This window comes from Cyprinodon tularosa, unplaced genomic scaffold (genome assembly GCF_016077235.1).
Source record: "Cyprinodon tularosa strain WSP-4 unplaced genomic scaffold, ASM1607723v1 ctg61, whole genome shotgun sequence".
Taxonomy (NCBI): domain Eukaryota; kingdom Metazoa; phylum Chordata; class Actinopteri; order Cyprinodontiformes; family Cyprinodontidae; genus Cyprinodon; species Cyprinodon tularosa.
The window spans coordinates 699,323-719,291 of NW_024039352.1; the positions used below are offsets into that span (position 1 = coordinate 699,323).

Sequence of the window (19,969 nt, forward strand, 5' to 3'; positions counted from 1 at the left end):
TGCTGCACCAGGGAGGATAGAGTCTCTGAAATAAGACATTGATTTTTACTAACAGAGCCCAAACTGAAGACTGTACGGTTCCTCCAAACTCTGCAGAACTTTGAAACTGTTCCAGTTTTAAACGCTTGTAATGGATGTCTGCTTGTTCTTTTTTCTCCGTTTGACGTAGGGGAGATGAACAGGACTGCTCTGCAGCCATAAAATATTAACATCCAGTTCAGTCCCAGAGGATAAGCTCCAAAACACAAACGTAGCTTAAAACTATAAATATTTCTATCTCATTTATCTATTTAAAAACAATATTTTAGACTTTAGACATCTGGAGCTTTGATTAGAGCTTCAACGACCAGAAACATCTTCTCCATGTTTGACTGTCTCATATTGCACGCATGCTCCTCTTCCAATAAACCCCCATTTTATTCACAAGCATGTGAACTTAAAGCATGTGTTTACAGGTGCTGGTCATAAAATTAGAATATCATGAAAAAGTAGATTGATTTCAGTAATTCCATTTAAAAAGTGAAACTTGTATATTATATTCATACATTACATACAAACTCATATATTTCAGATGTTTATTTTGTTTAATTTTGATGATTACAAATGACAACAAATGAAAATCTCAAATTCATCATATCAGAAAATTAGAATATTACTGAAGACCAATAAAAACAAAGGATTTATAGAAATGTTGGCCAACTGAAAAGTATGAACATGAAAAGTATGAGCATGTACAGCACTCAGTATTTAGTTGGGCCTCCTTTGGCCTGTATTACTGCAGCAATGCGGCGTGGCATGGAGTCGATCAGTCTGTGGCACTGCTCAGGTGTTATGATAGCCCAGGTTGCTCTAATAGTGGCTTTTAGCTCTTCTGAATTGTTGGGTCTGGTGTATTGCATCTTCTTCTTCACAATACCCCATAGATTTTCTATGGGGTTAAGGTCAGGAGAGTTTGCTGGCCAATTAAGAACAGGGATACCATGGTCCTTCAACCAGGTACTGGTAGCTTTGGCACTGTGTGCAGGTGCCAAGTCCTGTTGGAAAATGAAATCTGCATCTCCAAAAAGTTGGTCAGCTGCAGGAAGCATGAAGTGCTCTAAAACTTCCTGGTATGTGGCTGCGTTGACCCTGGACCTCAGAAAACACAATGGACCAACACCAGCAGATGACATGGCACCCCAAACCATCACTGACTGTGGAAACTTTACACTGGACTTCAAGCAACGTGGATGAAGTGCCTCTCTTCTTTTCCTCCAGACTCTGGGACCTTGATTTCCAAAGGAAATGCAAAATTTACTTTCATCAGAGAACATGACTTTGGACCACTCACCAGCAGTCCAGTCCTGTTTCTCTTTAGCCCAGGCAAGACGCTTCTGACGCTGTCTGTGGTTCAAGAGTGGCTTGACACAAGGAATGCGACAGCAGAAACCCATGTCTTTCATACGTCTGTGTGTGGTGGTTCTTGAAGCACTCACTCCAGCTGCAGTCCACTCTTTGTGAATCTCCCCCACATTTTTGAATGGGTTTTGTTTCACAATCCTCTCCAGGGTGCGGTTATCTCTCTTGCTTGTACACTTTATTCGACCACATCTTTTCCTTCCCTTCGCCTCTCTATTAATGTGCTTGGACACTGAGCTCTGTGAACAGCCAGCCTCTTTAGCGATGACCTTTTGTGTCTTGCCCTCCTTGTGCAAGGTGTCGATGGTCGTCTTTTGGACAACTGTCAAGTCAGCAGTCTTCCCCATGATTGTGTAGCCTATAGAACTAGACTGAAAGACCATTTAAAGGCTTTTGCAGGTGGTTTGAGTTAATTAGCTGATTAGAGTGTGGCACCAGGGGCCATCAATTTTGAACCTTTTCACAATATTCTAATTTTCTGATATGATGAATTTGAGATTTTCATTTGTTGTCAATTGTAATCATCAAAATTAAACAAAATAAACATCTGAAATATATGAGTTTGTATGTAATGTATGAATATAATATACAAGTTTCACTTTTTAAATGGAATTACTGAAATCAATCAACTTTTTCATGATATTCTAATTTTATGACCAGCACCTGTATGTCGACGATGTGGATTTGTTCCTCCTGGCTGTTATGAGTTTATATTTGCTTCCCTGTTGGAAGAGAGCTGATTATTTTTGAAAGGAGTCCAGTGTGATGTAGGTGAGGAGAAGCTGTGAAAGGGGATCCGCCTGGCGGGGGAAACAGAGACGGCTGTGTGCCTGAGGAGAAGTGCACCCGACTATTTAGACCCCCGCATGGAGCCTGCAGCGCTGCAGCCGAGCTCTGGGCGAACATTTGCAGTGAAACACCTTAATCGGTCACCGCTTTTAGAGAGACGCTAAGCTACGCTTAAATTAAAGCAGAATTTGAGTGGGTTTTATGTTTAACAAGAGATTCATCCAAACATGATGAACTCCAGCTTTCAGCCCAGGTGGACTCAGATTACCTGCAGTCTGAGTACTGCTGCTCAGGGACGAGAAAAGTGAATCAGACACACACACACACACATGGTTTGTCACAATATCCTTGTGGGGACCTTCCATTGACTTCCATTCATTTCCCACTAATTTATATGGCCTAACCATGACCCTTGCCCTAACCCTAACCATTACCGACACATACCTATCCCTAAACCTAACCCCACCTCAAGAAGAGAAACTTTCCTTATGGGGACCAGTTGTTGGTCCCCACAAGTACCTATGAGTCCCCAAAATGTAGCATATTCCTAGGAAATTGTCCCCACCAGGTATTAAAGACATAGCCACACACACACACACACACGCACACACTCCACTAGGAGACTAATGCATATATTCCTGATCATGGAAATAAACATTTTTGCATCATACTCCATAAAAAAATAGTTTTCTTAACTTGGGAATAATTTTAGAAAACCTTGGAAATTATTTTCCAAGCTGAAAAGCTTTAAATGAAAAAATATGAATTGTAATAAACATCTTTAGCTGGCTTATTGAAATATGGCAGTACATTTTTCTTTTTTTATTAAAGTACTTTCTGTTTGCATCAGAAAAGACTGTTTATGCTATGATATAACAACTGTTTTGTTCTAGTTATGATTTATTGGTGCCACGGCACTAAAATTTTATATATTAATGTAAAAAATGAATGTAGTGAGAATAAACTCCAAAAGGAAAAAAAGAGTCCAGTTTCTATTTGTGGCGATCATCATCTCTCCTCCACAGTCCACCTACAGTCAACATACTGCGGAGCAAAAGTGTAAATCAAGCTTTTGTTTCAGGTGTTTGCAGAACATTTGGAAGTGTTTGTGCACAGGGGCGGACCACGGTACTTGGACAAACTTCTATAGAAAGGTGGCCATTAATTCAGCTCATTACAAGGGTTCAGTTGTTATAAGTGGGAAGCCACGCCCATCCCAGCTTCACCCCATTGAGTCACATCTGGAATCTGTTTCTGACCCATGAATCATTTTAATGTCCCCCTCCTAGAGCCAGAACGTCTCCCAATTTCTTTTATTTTTCCATTATTTAAATAAAATCTTTAAATAATTCTAACAGTACAAATACTACTAATTTATAAAGTATTTTTTTGTGAATTAATTTAAACTTTTAGTTTATCAATTCAATTCAGTTTATTTCTATAGCACCAATTCACAACACGTCATCTCAAGCCACTTTACAGTTCACCAGATCATACAGTCAAATTGATTCAAAGTTTTCTATCTAAGGAAAACCAGTTGATTGCATGCTATGAGAAAAAGCAGAGCATAGTGTTAGAGTGTGAACTAACAGGTTCTGCAGAGTGGGAGAATAGAGATAGAATGATGAAATAGGGGATATGAAATTATCATGTCTTTTATTTCTAAATTAGAAAACTAGATAGCATTTATTTGGAATCCAAAATGGTAATCAAACTGAAAGCACAAACACTCTCAGCTGCACGGTTGCTGACACTAAAAGTTACGTGCCAAGGTCATGAGGATGGGATGCTGTTTAATCATTCCTGCAGTATAGAGTTTGAAGTTTTTCTTTTATCTCCAAACAGCATCTGAACAAAACATACAACACCGATGTTCCTCTGGTCCTCATGAACTCCTTCAACACAGACGAAGACACCAAGAAAATCCTGCAGAAGTACAATCACCACCGGGTCAAGATCCACACCTTCAACCAGAGCAGGTGAGAGCCGCTACAAATGCAAAGCTCTTTGCTTTCGCAGCCTCTGTTATTAACTCACCACTGTGGGTGAATTTTGTTCCTGAATGCAAACCGTCTAGTAAAATGTGGACAGGCCTGTTGGTACTGAATGTTTTGGTGTTTGTGTTTTCAGCTTTCCCTTTTACACCTCTAATTGAGTTAATCATCAGTATACATGTTTTGCATGTTGTGTCGTTCAAAGGTTTTTGTTTTATTTTTTCTGAGGCAGCAACAGCTGCAGGGCTATTGGAAGGAATGTTGAAGCTACAACAGTAATGCATGAAAATCCTGTTACACAGGCTGATGTTTCAGGTTCTGATTGGAACGTAATCCACAAACTTTGCTGCTGCTCTCATGTTTTGGCTTAAAAACTATCTGATATCTGATAGGTAGAAATAAACAGAATAAAAGGTAGAAATAAACAGAATAAAAGAGTAGGGTTGGGTGAATTGATAAGATTTTCACGATTCCCTTATCGATTCTGTGAAACGATTTGATTCCTTATCGATTCTCTAATCGATTCTGTGAAACGATTTGATTCCTTATCGATTCTCTAATCGATTCTGTGAAACAATGAACTTGGTAAGTGCAGAGTGACATTCGTCTACCTTCGCCTGGGACATTCTGTTTCTCCCTACCTCCGTGAAAACAGAAGGTGGTGAATGAGAGCTGCCAGAGGCTGAGCCAGCCAGGCTACTCGTCTCATCACAGTCATCTATATCTAATGGAGAAGACATCCCTTTAATGAAAAAGCATTACTGTACAATTTCGGGAAATAAACTCATCTCCCCCTGATTTACATAAACGAGCATCATCTTGCTGATGCAGATTCTCAGTCATCCAGGTCATAGTCATTCCGTAAAAGTAAAAAAAAAATCCTGAAAAAATGTCTGACATTTGAATTGAGAAAGCTTCCTGGAGAGGTGGCGAAACATCTTCAAATCTCGGAAACCAAGTCCAGTGGATTTTTTTTTTTAACTTTTAGGGAAGCGCGTCATCTTTCTCTCGCTCCCAAAATTGCGGAGCAACTTTGTAGCATGTTTCGTTAAATTAATTGCAATAGCTAGAATCATGTAAGAATTCCAGCTACCAGTAGTTCTAATTAAACATGCTAGCAATAAAGGGCGGGATTAACGAGAAAGGCACACTCCCTTAATAACCCCAAAGAGAGGTAGGAAATTGGTTTATTTCCAGAAATGGCATTTGATTTACTAGGAACCACATGAAGCACAGTCAGTGATATAAAACTAGCTACTTACCACCAGAGGTGCCTTCCATGCTGGTCGTAACTTTAGCTTCTGTCTGGAAGCATCAAAAACACCACATTCGTTAAAATGTATGCCATGTTGTGTGCACAGGTGTTTCTGCATGTTGGATTATTTCCTCCTGCACATGTAATTGCCACTTTGCAATGATTGCAATGCCACTCTCCAACTCTTGCAATAAAAGCACCTTGTTGCCATCTTTCTCTTCCTTTAAATGAAGCCAAATTTTCGATCTCTTTGAGCGCTTTTGTTTTGCTTTTCTAGACTTATGCCTGGTCACGTCGTACTTGCTTACTGAATGCCGTGTGCATAAATTGTGTTAAAAAAGCGTGATGTAAGTCGTGCTGCCCAGGGCTAGGCTCTGGTTATCGTAAGAGAATCGTTGAGCGAGCTGCCGAACGGTGCCATGGAACTAGAACACACAGAACCGGTTCTGAACAGGAACCGGTTTTCGATTCCCATCCCTATAAATGACACATTAATCATAGTGAAATGTATTAATAGCAAAGTTCAATTCTGTCACACAGGAAAATAAACAGAATTCAAAAAGAATATTCTAGAAAACACTAGAATAAGAAATGTTTGTCATGATGATGAAACTTTGCAAAATTAAATTAAAGCTTACTCAGTATTTACATCTTCGTCTATATTTTGATTTGCTCATAACTTTATTTATTCATTTTACTTATCAGTTTATTATTAATGTTTTCTCTTGGTCTGCTGGTATATAGAGGACCAACTATGACATAATTAAAAATAATACATAAATGCTCAATAAATATATTAGCATGCAATTATACAGGCAAAATCAAATCAATACATGTAACTATTAAATCATGCAGTTTGAAATAAATGTATGAATATATTTTTATTAGCTTTTCTTTTAAATAATCTTTATAATAATACAATTTTTATGGTATATCATTATAATTTTCACCTTCATTAAATTATTTGTTATATGTATTTATTTCTGTGTTTGGTTTTATATATTTTTTTTACTCCTTTTATTTCTTCCATCCCATTTATTTCTTTTTTTTCTGTTTGCTTCCCTCTTTCTTCTCAATATGAAAATGAAAGAAGGTTCATCTTTAGGGGAAACCTTCTACCTGTTGAAGATGCTACCCGGCCAGCCTCATTCACAACAAACATGGCTGCCTACCATGAGGTTATCAGTTAGCTGCGCTGAGGAATTTAGCAACTTTATTTTAAAACACTGATAGAACTGCTGACTTCATTGGTCTGACAGGACGTGTGTTTCTGTTTCCTGCACAGATGGATTTTAGTTGTATGTTATCCTGATCGCCCACAACAGAAGTTACCGCCTGTTTGCATTTAGCAGAGAAAGGAATTCGGTCTCCATCTCGTTTCTGACCAGATATGTTTGTTAAAACATGACAGAAGTGTAACATTAACCTCACCGTTGAATTAGTTACATATGAGAACATTTGCTCAAAATGAGGAGAATAACATCTCAAGTTCTCAACAAGTGAACAGCTCTGCTCATTTCTAGACATCTGACCAGAATACCACAGCAGTTGCTCATCTCTAGCATTCCTGTTTTTCAGCTCTAAAACATTCAATCATTTTCTCTATTACCATCTGCTGAACTTTAGTCTCACTTGATTGGGCAGGTGTTGGAAAATCGGCTCCCAAATAAGGTTTTTGCAACAACTCTGTCCATCGTATCAGAATCAGATTCATTGCCGAATAAGTTTACACTTAAAAGTAATTTGACTTGGTTTGATGGTGCAGAAAAATGATATATATAGAAATCCTGGTGAGAACTCCGTTCAATAAAACAGGTTAAAGGTTCACCTTAAAGTTGAATGCAATGATTTAGGACGAAACGAGGTGACATAATTTTTTAATGATATATTTTTAGCCTTACAGTTGTTCTGACGGACTGTTTTAGAGGAGGCGGGAGGTTAATGGAGGACAAAACAAACATGTTGGGATTTTCTTGAAATGGAAGTGAAGGTTTTTAAAGATTTTTCCGTTATCCTCAGAACTTGGGTTAATCTTCCTTTAATAAGACCTTCCTCCTTCTGCTTTCTAAATCTTTTCTCCTAATAAGCTCACGTGGGTCTGAATTTCCTCGAACTGCCAGTCCCCCTCCAGCGTGACTCCTGGTGAAAAGTGAAGCAATGTGACGTGAATCCTTGGTAGAAATGCTTTGATCTGTCTAAGGCTCACATTTATGATGGCTCAGAAAGCTGAGCTTCGTTCCTCACTGACAGATATAGAATGTATGAAGATTATTTAAAGTGGTGTTGGAAAACGAAAAGAGAAACTGAATATTTCCTCAATCAACCCCATTATTATCACACCTGTCCAGGTATCCCCGCATCCACAAGGAGTCTCTCCTCCCCGTAGCTGCTAATCTGAACGTCACGGGCCAAAACGCGGACGGCTGGTACCCTCCCGGTCACGGCGACATCTACGCCAGCTTCTACAACTCGGGCCTGCTGGACCAGCTGATCAAGCAGGGAAAGGAGTACATCTTTGTGTCCAACATAGACAACCTGGGAGCCACCGTGGACCTGCACATCCTGCACCACCTGGTCAGCCAGCCCAACGGCAAACGCTGCGAGTTCGTCATGGAGGTGACGGATAAGACGCGCGCTGACGTCAAGGTACATGACCCTCAACTTGGTTGTTTATAAGTAACGAGTCTCTTATTTTTCATATTTTCTAATATCACAATTGTCACCTCTTGTGTTCCCAGGGAGGCACCCTGATCCAATATGAAGGAAAGCTTCGTCTCCTTGAGATCGCCCAGGTTCCCAAATCTCATGTGGACGAATTCAAGTCGGTTTCCAAGTTTAAGATCTTCAACACCAACAACCTTTGGATCTCTTTGCCTGCCATCAAGAGGCTGCAGGAACAGAATGCAATGGACATGGAGATCATCGTCAACCCAAAGGTGAGGGAGGAGGACATGAAACACTTTGTTACTCTGGTCCCATTGGACTGCACTGGACGGCTTTAGCTAAAGCCAATCATAGCCTATTAAAGTGATAATGTCTCATCTCTCAGTCGGACAGCGGCTGCTCTCTTATCTTACTCCAGAGCCTCTGGAGCAGAGTTCACGGATTAGCGGACCAGGTTCTGGAACCCCCACCCACCTGCTAGCTAATCCGGACCCAACCTGATTTCAAACATTTATAAATTACTGCATGTTGTCCAACGGCAATGTCTAAATTCATTTGCGCCGCTTCTCCTGTTAATATGAAAAAGCCCTCCAGAGCGACTGGCACCAGGCTATACGTGATACAAATCAGCCAATAGCTGCTGTCAGTCTGGGTTGCTGCTGCTGCTACTTTTAGACACAAACCTGTAGTAAGCCGGGCGACGGGAAAGAAGGAGAAGATGATGAGAAAAAGAGAGCAGAGAAAGTGTAGACTGCTGGAAGAACTGTGGTGAACTGGTGAAAGAAAAGTGAAATGGTGCTCAAAGATGACCCTGAACATTTAGAGGATGTTTGGCTCAACCTGCTGCTGTGAAGCAGGATTCTCCACCATTAATATAATCAAAAATGAATATCAATCCAGGCTCAAAATGAGCTCCTTGATATGTGCTTGAGAATGGCTTAGTCTCCATTCAAACCAGGCTTAAAGCCTTGCAGGGCAGCATAAAGCCCACTGCTCTCATTAAGACAGAAAATAGAAAGAAAAATAACAAACGTTCAGTTCAGGTGTTTTATAAAATATATGAATCAGGAAACGTTTGTTTTTTCCCAATTCCAAAACAATTTAGATTTTAAAATGGAAAAACTTTCTATTTTTTATATTTTTTATTTAGAAAGTCTATGTAGAACATGTATGCATAAAAACCTCATTTTATTTCAGTGTTAAATTCTGTTAAAAGTAATAGATTATAAAAAAAAATGTCTCCGGACCTTTACTGGTTGATGTTTACCTTTATTCGGACCCTGCTGCTTTTTAATTGGTTACCCCTGGTCTAGAAGAAACACCATCCGCTTCTGTTTGTTTTCGTTTCTTTGCTTAAAGGAATAGTACACCCAAAACATGATTAGCCTTCATTTTCTACTCACCCCCATGCTGAACAAAACTCTGGAGTACTTTTTTGATATCTCAAATGCATCTGGAGATCTGGGAGGCTTCTTGCTGTCTGCTGACATTCAAATAATGGAGGTCTATGGCGCCCGAGACAGAAAGGTCCATAAAAGTCCATAAAAACGTGTCAATATTCCTCCATACTGCTCGTCCAATGTATTCCAAGTGTCCTGAGTGGGTAGCGTCCATAATTTACTCGAAACGAAGTCATTTAGAATGTTTTTAGAGCATAAACAGTAGTGTATAGGATTTCCTAATAGCGCCCCCCATGCGCGCTCACGACGCTACGGAAGCCGGCAGACCAAACCAGCGCATTCAGCTCGGCAAAGAACTCATGCTCTTCCTCAACACTGAAGTCCTCAGACATTTTTCTTTCGTTGTTTCTTTCTTTGCACAGGTAAACAGCACATTTCTTCTTCTACGCTTGCATTATCGGCAGAGCAGACGCTGAATGCGCACTTCCTTCCGGTTTGGTCTGCCGGCTTCCGTAGAATCGTGAGCGCGCATGGGGGCGCTATTAGGAAATCCTATACACTACTGTTTAGGCTCTAAAACGTTCTAAATGACTTCGTTTCGAGTAAATTCTGGATGCTACCCACTCAGGACACTTGGATTACATTGGACGAGCAGTATGGAGGAATATTGACACGTTTTTGTGGACTTTTGTGGACCTTTCTGTCTCGGGCGCCATAGACCTCCATTATTTGAATGTCAGCAGACAGCAAGAAGCCTCCCAGATCTCCAGATGCATTTGAGATATCAAAAAAGTACTCCAGAGTTTTGTTCAGCATGGGGGTGAGTAGAAAATGAAGGCTAATCATGTTTTGGGTGTACTATTCCTTTAAGTCCAGTCACAGAGGTTTGACATCCGTGTAATATTCCACGGCCGATTCAAAGATAGCCATCACCATAATGACAAAGCGTGAAAAGACAGAATAAACAGTTTAAGATAAAGCAGCCAAAGAAAAAAAAAAAAACATTAGTTAATTTTAACCATAATGAGCTCAGTCTTCACAACTTGAAAGAAAGATACATGAGTGACGTCTTTGATTGGAAAAATGAGGCAAAAATTCAGCAACTATAAATAACATCTGACTCAGTCTCCCATTTATCAGCCTCTTTTCAAAATGGGCAAAACAGAAGAACATATCGTTTTAGGAGTGATGCCAGGAGGACGGCTTTACTGGGCTTTCAGGAGGGTTTGATGGAAGCGAAGAGTGAAGATGTGGGAAACTTTCTGCCCACTGCTAGGCATGGTGGAGGAGCTGTGATGGGCTGGGCCTAAAAACCTGTTAACTTGTTTATTACCAGAACAATGGGTATGGTGGATTCTACATGAACAGCTGAAATGAATCATTGTTGGATCTTTTAGCAGGATATTGATCAATTTCCATATTGTTTTTTGTCAAAAAAAAACAAAAAAACAACAACAACAACAACAACAAAAAAAAGATCTAGATGTCTTGGAAAATGTCAAGAGTTTTGAATTACTATGAAATGACTTCAGATTAAAAGACGAGGATTACTTGCAAGTTAGAATTTTTTTTCCATTAAAGCATAAAAGTAGAAAGGGATAAAAATATCTTAATTTACACTTATTCACACAACAAATTAATATCCACATCGTATAAAACGATCTAATGCTGTAAAAAGTTATGAGAAGATGGCAATAGAGGGTAATCTGCAGATCCCAAATAAAAACTGTATGTTAAATCCTGTAGTCTAACGCATGGCCTAAATAGTGTTTGAGCAGGTGTTTTTTTTTTTTTTTTTTTATCATACTTATTCAGAAGAGACATTTAGGCAATGGAGACTCATGCTGGAGACTTTGTGGCACAACAGAGGCCAATATTTTCCATTGGGAGCCTTTCTTTTGGTCACAAATATATGATAATATTAATAATTTATTTAGGTGTCTTATACCTTATTTTAATCATGTTACCTGGCAGATACTTTTCTTTAAATAAAGAGAAAATAAGTTCTTGTTCAGGAAACTCTTTTTAAAGCCATAACTAGGAAGTGGCTAAAATCAGCCCCTGCAACCAATCGAATGGGTCAACATTATTCTAGAAATCTACATAATTCAAGGATTATTTAGTTTTAAATTCAAAATTCTGCAGAATATGGCCACAACGGGCCAAGTGTGTTAAGCCCATAGGGTCTGTTAACCTCACTGTTTTTAGTGAATGAGGGTTATTGTTGCTAGAGACACTCTTCTCATGTTTTGTTCCTATTTTTTTTTTTGTCCTGTTTCCTAACGACAAATGAAAAGTTATAAAACAATAAAAAAAACAACTGTGTATAAAAAAAAGAATTCAGCATTTTAGTTAGAAGGACCTGAACAGAAAGGTCTAAAGATGTGATGTTGACCTTCACTCCCTCAGCCTTTCCTTGTTAGCAGAAATTACTGCAGGATATGAAAATGTTCATAAGTTCTTGGCCTCCCTCTTGTTCACTGCTGCCTCAGAGGAGCATGCAGATGTAATCCTCGTTGCTCTACAGAGCTCACTCTGATAAAGTTGTGTTTTATGTAAGGAGCAATAAATGAACAGAGCCTCACGGCTCCCCATAAGTAGAGGACTCTGTTTTTTCTCTACCTTCATGCGTGGTAAAATCACGCATGAAGGTATTGAACGTTGTATAAGAGCCTTTGGCAAACGTGTACCCCAGCCTACTATCATTACTTTGCTCTTAGTCCCCAGCAGCCTTTCAGCAGAAGGCTTTCAGACAGTAAATTGTAGTCGATTATGAGCCTCTGTGTGGTTTGAAGAAGCTTCACCACATCCTTAACTATGGCTTTGTTAGCACCTCCACCATGCAGACACTGCTGATGCCTCTTGCTTTTATTGTTCATTTTATTAGATCATATCGGGTAAAATGCACTTTGGAGAGGGGCTGGAGTGTGCAGGTCCTGAAGGAAAGGGTTTCAGGTTCAGGTGACACAAAATATGACTGAATCAGATAAAAAAATAACATGATTTTGAACATATTAACCTCATTAATGAAACAAAGAGTCATTATTGAGTAATAACGGACATTAAAGCATTTGTGAACACGTCTAGAGGTGAAACAATTAATTAGTTGATGATTATTTAAATAATCACCATTAAGTAATTGATGACTCATTAACTAGTGTATAGAGACTCAAAATAATGCTATTATGTGACAGAGCAACCAACTTAGAGCAGTAATTAGACCAAGATTGTAAAAAAATATATATAAACCTTTTGCAATTAAGATTTATAAAATGTTCTCCTTCAATAAGCTCTATCCTGATCCTCACAAGTGAAAAAGTTTAAGTTTCACCTGGTTTCATTTCGCAAACGGACCCTTTGTCTATCTGATTCTTAATCGCATAATCGAAAAAATAATCAACAGATTAATAGATTAGCAGCCCCGGCAAGAACCTCAACCAAAACACTAACCGGGAAAACAAAACGTGTTTATTAAACAAGGGAACTGTCTAGAGCGTGTATACAATTCAATAACATTTGAGCAATCTGCAGGTATGGTTGTAACTAGTTATTAGGTGCTTTAAAAATATACATTTAGATATAAGTGAAGTGATATCCAGTTGTGTAGTGTAAAACTATTGGTAGGCTTTCCATTTTTAAAGACATTTAACGCGCCATGATTGGTATGTTTAGTACTAATTTGGTGTTAAAAAAACAGTTTTAACTCAACCCAAAATGTAAAAGAAAAAGTTGAATGTGCTTTCAACCTAATTGCTAATAGCCTCTGTATAAATCATACTGTCATGTGCATAGTGGGTAAATATATGTGGATCTATGGAACTTGACCCTAACCCTAGATCACAAATAAGAAAAAAAGTATGTCGTACTTTAGGTCATGCTCACTCAGTCATCCCTGTTCTATTTCTTGGGCTGGAGCCTGTCTGCAGGAGCCTTTGTAAATAAATCTCTGAATGGCTTAGCACCTAAATACATCACAGACTTGCTATCAGTTTATCAACCCTCCAGACCACTCAGGTCTTCTGGCCCCAGCCTGCTCTGCATACCTAGAACCAGAACTAAACAGCAGCATTTAGTTCCTATGCTCCACTTATCTGGAACAAACTTCCAGAAAACTGTAAAAGTGCGGAAAGCCTGAGTTCCTTTAAATCAAGACTAAAACTAAAAACACATTTGTTTAGGATTGCCTTCGACTGTTCTAGTTAAACAGTTCAACTGAAACATATTTTCTTTAGCCCAATTGTTTTTAATATTCTTTTTTGTTTCTGCATTTTTTACTTTATTTTTTTATTTTTTCCTACTTGCTTTTATTCTGTTTCTTTTCACTACACTCACCGGCCACTTTATTAGGTACCCCATGCTAGTAACGGGTTGGACCCCCTTTTGCCTTCAGAACTGCCTCAATTCTTCGTGGCATAGATTCAACAAGGTGCTGGAAGCATTCCTCAGGGAGTTTGGTCCATATTGACATGATGGCATCACACAGTTGCCGCCGATTTGTCGGCTGCACATCCATGATGCGAATCTCCCGTTCCACCACATCCCAAAGATGCTCTATTGGATTGAGATCTGGTGACTGTGGAGGCCATTTGAGTACAGTGAACTCATTGTCATGTTTAAGAAACCAGTCTGAGATGATTCCAGCTTTATGACATGGCGCATTATCCTGCTGAAAGTAGCCATCAGAAGTTGGGTACATTGTGGTCATAAAGGGATGGACATGGTCAGCAACAATACTCAGGTAGGCTGTGGCGTTGCAACGATGCTCAATTGGTACCAAGGGGCCCAAAGAGTGCCAAGAAAATATTCCCCACACCATGACACCACCACCACCAGCCTGAACCGTTGACACAAGGCAGGATGGATCCATGCTTTCATGTTGTAGACGCCAAATTCTGACCCTACCATCTGAATGTCGCAGCAGAAATCGAGACTCATCAGACCAGGCAACGTTTTTCCAATCTTCTATTGTCAAATTTCGATGAGCTTGTGCAAATTGTAGTCTCAGTTTCCTGTTCTTAGCTGAAAGGAGTGGCACCCGGTGTGGTCTTCTGCTGCTGTAGCCCATCAGCCTCGAAGTTCGACATACTGTGCGTTCAGAGATGCTCTTCTGCCCACCTTGGTTGTAACAGGTGGTTATTTGAGTCACTGTTACCCTTCTATCAGCTCGAACCAGGCTGGCCATTCTCCTCTGACCTCTGGTATCAACAAGGCATTTCCGCCCACAGAACTGCCGCTCACTGGATGTTTTTTCTTTTTCGTACCATTCTCTGTAAACCCTAGAGATGGTTGTGCGTGAAAATCCCAGTAGATCAGCAGTTTCTGAAATACTCAGACCAGCCCTTCTGGCACCAACAATCATGCCACGTTCAAAGTCACTCAAATCACCTTTCTTCCCCACACTGATGCTCGGTTTGAACTGCAGGAGATTGTCTTGACCATGTCTACATGCCTAAATGCACTGAGTTGCCACCATGTGATTGGCTGCTTAGAAATTAAGTGTTAACGAGCAGTTGGACAGGTGTACCTAATAAAGTGGCCGGTGAGTGTATATTTTAATCATGTAAAGCACTTTGCATTGTCTTTGTACTGAATTGTGCTATATGAATAAATTTGCCTTGCCTTGCCTTTGGCAAAAGGTTGGGGACACTTGCAGCACTTAATGTGCATTGATGTACATTGTATCACCAGTCATTAAAATATGTGCTATGATTTAATGGTTTCCTAACAGCGAAATGAATCCATTATCAATATGGGTTTAGATGCCATTATACCTATAGAGCCCTCTAATACAAGTATCATCTAATGAAGTAACTGCAAAGTTAAAAACTAATCAACAGGAATGTCTAAAAATAGACTATTTTGGGAGTAAATTTTTTATTTTGTCCAAGAACTTAGAAAAAATTTGAAAAAATGAACCTTTTGGCCTCTGTGTAAATTATATCATCTGCATAGTAGGTGATCATATGTGGATCTATAGAACTTGGCCCTAACCCAAGACCATAAGTAGAAAAAACAGTGTGTCCCAGGATTGACCCTTGAGAAACACCTGAATCTGCTGCATCGTTGTTGTTACATATTTACTCATTTGGCTCTCCAAGTTAGCTAGTTTGAGCATAAGCTAATCTCAGTCATTGCTTAGAAGAATGAAGGTTTCCAAAATGTCTGCTTCTTTTCCACAGCACCTCTAGGTTCTGGCTAAGTGTAACCAGAGTGACAGATCCTGAAAGAGAAGACTAAATGAAAGAAAATGTTGTGTTGAGTCTAATGCAAAGCCAAAACTTTTATGAGGTCACTGTGAGTTTCATCCCAATGATTGTCTGATAATTTCCCCTCAGACGCTTGATGGAGGGCTCAACGTCGTCCAGCTGGAGACGGCCGTTGGAGCGGCAATCAAATGCTTCGACAACGCCCTGGGAATAAATGTTCCCCGCAGCCGCTTCCTTCCGGTCAAGACCACGTCTGACCTGCTGCTGGTCATGTCTAACCTCTACAGCCTGGATGCCGGCTCCCTCACCATGAGCCCCAAACGAGAGTTCCCAACGACGCCTCACGTCAAACTGGGCAGCTCCTTCACCAAGGTGGGACCAGAAAGACTCCTGATGTTGAAGATGTTTTTGGATTTGATTCCTTTTTTAATTTTATATCAGATTTCTCCTTAAAATGCAGTTTTAGAAGTGCGTTAGATGTGTCTGGTACTGAGATAATGTATAATAAGTCATAGTTAGAGATGAATACCTGCTTCATCCTTTAAACCATAAAGATAAGCTCCAGATAAACACACTTGTTTTTTATTCCTTCAGGTTCAGGAGTACCTGACCCGCTTTGAGAGCATCCCTGACATGCTGGAGCTGGACCACCTGACCGTCTCTGGAGACGTCACATTTGGGAAGAACGTCTCGCTGAAGGTGTGTGAGTTGATCGCGTTCGCCTCGATCGACTGTAAAGAATTTCTGTAGTGTTTTAATTTTATCCAGCAGAGGATAAAGGCCAACCGGTTCTCTGCTCTCTCCAAACTGCACTATAGTTTAATGAAGATGAATTTAAGGTGGAAATGGACAAATTATAAGTAGTTACTGTAACCGCTGGAGCTTTTTCACAATTTCTAAGATTACAGACAGAATTTCTGACACATTTGAGGGAATTTTCTGACATTTAAGGAAGAAATTAAAAAGAATGTAGCGTACCTTTTTTTTTTTTTATCAAACTCTCCTTTATGATACACAGTGGAATCCACTTATAGTGGTCACGGATATAGTAATCAACCGCTTATAGTGTTCAAAAGGCTTGGGACAGAATCATTTCACCTGAGTGAAGTTGGCCCCCTCACCCACTTCAAATGAGATGAAATTAGTGTCAAACGTTTGCTACTTTTGTGCTGGTTTGTGCAGCAAAAATTTTCGTTTGTACCGCTATCATTTTAAAGATATAAGGAAATGTTTCTAGAGGTCATCAAAGGTCAACCAGCCCCCCTCCCCCCACACCTTCTTCGAATCAGACAAAATGGGTGTCAATTAACTCGACTCAGTTTGTGCAGCAAACCTGGGTGGGCTGGTTGACCTTTTGACCTTTACCCTATCATTAATATCTTCAAAGCTAAAACAGCACAAATGAACATTTTTGCCGCACAAACCAGCACAAAAGTAGCACAAATGTTTGACATTGATTTTGTCTGATTTCAAGAAGGTGGGGGGGCCAAATTCATTCAGGTAATAATTTCTATACGAATGCTGTTTAAATAATTTGTTTATAGTAATCAGAAAATCCACCTATAGTGTTGATTTTTGGCCATTTTAGGAACGCAAACATGTGCAAAAATTATTTTTAAATTGCGTGTAGCCTGGTTATTTAATTTTTTTACTCCCGTGATTCCTGTCTGGGCATCTGCTTCTGCCTAGCTAGCAAATGTAAAAAGTTGACGACTGGGCAAGTAGAACTAACTTGCGAATCATGACTGGAAAAAGGAAATCATTTTCTATGAATGAAAAACGTCTCCTCGAGGCATATGATAAGTTCCTATAAACGAGCCAACGAGATGCTGCGGCGAACCTAGGCGTTTAAAGGCTGTCCCACTGGGAGGTGAACCTTCACCAGCAAACAGATTGTCCTCATCTTCCCTGCATCTCTGATCAGCTTTGCTTTCCCTGCAAACGAGATTCTTCCCCACAGCATGATGCTGTCACCACTATGTTGTACTACAGCCGGCATTCTGTCAGATCAGCATACCCATAGTCAACACACATGCTCAAGACGTCAGATTTGCATTTATCCCTTTAATTTTGTACGAAAAATACACTTTAAACTACCTCAACGGGCGTGTATCCCTTTAGTTATGTGCAAAAAATTTTATTCAGTTTAATTACTTACTTTTTGGTGTGTGTTTTGAAGCGTATAGCGATATAAATTTACATCTTTGTATGTGTTTTTGTATTGAGTATGGGTATGCTGGTCTGACAGAACAATGGTGGTGGGCTTGTGTGCAATCTCTGTGATGCCCAGATTGAACGGTTTAGATCACCTCATTAATATGAAGCAGAGAAGGCAGAAAGTCTCACGGTGTGAAATTAATATTAATATTAAATTAACATTTCTTTCTTCCTTTTGACAGGGAACCGTCATAATCATCGCAAACCACGGAGATCGGATCGATATCCCGGCCGGTTCCATGCTGGAAAATAAAATAGTGTCTGGCAACCTGCGTATCCTGGACCACTGAGGCCATCCCCTCTCCACTGTGCAGCCCTTATCATGTGACCTGTCCTGAACATGTGACCCGATTGTCCTTTTTATCTAAGAAAAGATGAAGTGACTCAGTTCTGTAGATTGAAACTGAGATGTACTGCCCTCTGCTGGCTGTGCAGCATATAACCATTAGAACATGCTAATTGGAGTTAGTCATTAACTGATTAACCTAACAGATTAAGAGAAATAGGATATAAATTACCAAGAAATAGATTACTTTTTTTAACCAGTAGGTATTTTAAAGACAAAATCTGCATTAGTAGATTTAATGAAAGCATTAATTCTATATTTAGGACTAAAAATATGAAGTGATTTTGGCTCTTAGCGGTGGTGATGCAATCTCAAGTTGTACTAACGATAATAGAGATGTTTGAAGCATTGTTTCCACGACTCATACATGATGAACGGCAGCTTTGCAGAAAATAGAAAAGATTAGCAGCCTCCACACAGAAGAACAAACGTTTTTGTTTCCATTTCATTGCTTTCTTTTTTTCACGGGATCTAACAGCGCGCACTTAAATGCAACATTCAAGTTAGTTTACAGCTCATCGCCTGCACTTTTCTCCTGGGACGACATAGAAAATCATATTCTTATAAAACTTTGACAGCTTTGATGAGGAAAAACTTTCAGCTGGAGAAATGTAACTTTGAACCACCCTGGGATTAGTAAGAAAGTTACCTTAGAGTTATATTAAAACTTTAACTGGTTAGAGGGTTGATTTCTAACCACATTTACCTCCAAGAATCTTATTTTACACATATAGGTGCACATTTAACCTCTTTGAAATATAAAAGAAATAACCAGAGCTGCTTTTGGTATCATAAAGGTACATTTTTGAGATTGTGGAGCCACTAAATAAAATGTAGGTGACAGATAAGTTGGCATCTTTTCTCGAAGAACCATAAACTGTGAGAGATCTTCCTGTACTTCCATTGCAGACCCTCCAACAGAACGCTCTTCAGGTGACGTTTGCGCCATAGAACGGGTCACTTTCAAGGATCCATATTCAGCCATGTTGTAACTTTAGATGTTTGTAGAGAAAACGAGGCCTTTATTTCGCCCCATCAGATGACATAGGGACAGCTTTGTGTGTTATTTTCATTTGATTGTTGCATGTTGTGTCGTCTGAAGCCTCTTTGTCCACCCGACTCATCCAGTGCTGTTTCTGTACGCAGCAGGACAGGATGTGCAGTATTTCCTGTTGCGTTTGGTTTACACACTAACAGGTTTTATAGTTTCTTTTCCAAATCACTTATAGTTATTTGTTTCTTTTTTTGTTTTTCCGTGGGAATACTTGAGACTGGTTTGGGTTGGTGCTTACAAGAAAGTGGGAAGCAATAAGTGTTGATCTGTGACAGCAACAAGATCCCGATCCAGTTCTGCCTCCATAGACCTGAATAAAGTGCAATATGAAGTACACAAAATGTCATCTGTTCATTTACTTTTACAGAGTGGCAGAGGAGATGTTCGTGTTTTTAAGTTTTAAACCTCTTGGCAAACTGAAAATAAAAGAAATAAATTCGCTTTTTTTGTGAAAGTTGCATCTTTAACAATATTTTCCCCAAAATGTCTAAAAAGAAAGAGTGCCTCTGGAGTAGATAGCTTAAACGATCCTTACTTAGAGTAATAGTACACAGACTCTAAAACATACAATCTGCTGAAAGAATAACCTACTTACACCAGTGATTAAGACAAAACTCTACTATATACACAAAATATGTACAATTTA

At 39.5% G+C, this 19,969-nt stretch overlaps 1 protein-coding gene across 2 annotated transcripts in view; it reads left to right on the forward strand.

Annotated features, from left to right (window-relative positions):
* The window catches only part of ugp2b (UDP-glucose pyrophosphorylase 2b), a 43,568-nt gene extending 23,904 nt beyond the window's left edge, over window positions 1-19,664 (forward strand). For both annotated transcript variants that reach the window (XM_038307435.1, XM_038307434.1), the window contains exons 5-10: window positions 4,033-4,166; window positions 7,785-8,082; window positions 8,175-8,372; window positions 15,836-16,078; window positions 16,301-16,405; window positions 18,106-19,664. In XM_038307435.1, coding sequence (XP_038163363.1) covers window positions 4,033-4,166; window positions 7,785-8,082; window positions 8,175-8,372; window positions 15,836-16,078; window positions 16,301-16,405; window positions 18,106-18,213 — 1,086 coding nt within the window. In that variant the 3' untranslated portion in view covers window positions 18,214-19,664. The remainder of the gene's footprint in view (window positions 1-4,032; window positions 4,167-7,784; window positions 8,083-8,174; window positions 8,373-15,835; window positions 16,079-16,300; window positions 16,406-18,105) is intronic.
* The last annotated feature ends 305 nt before the right edge of the window (window positions 19,665-19,969 follow it).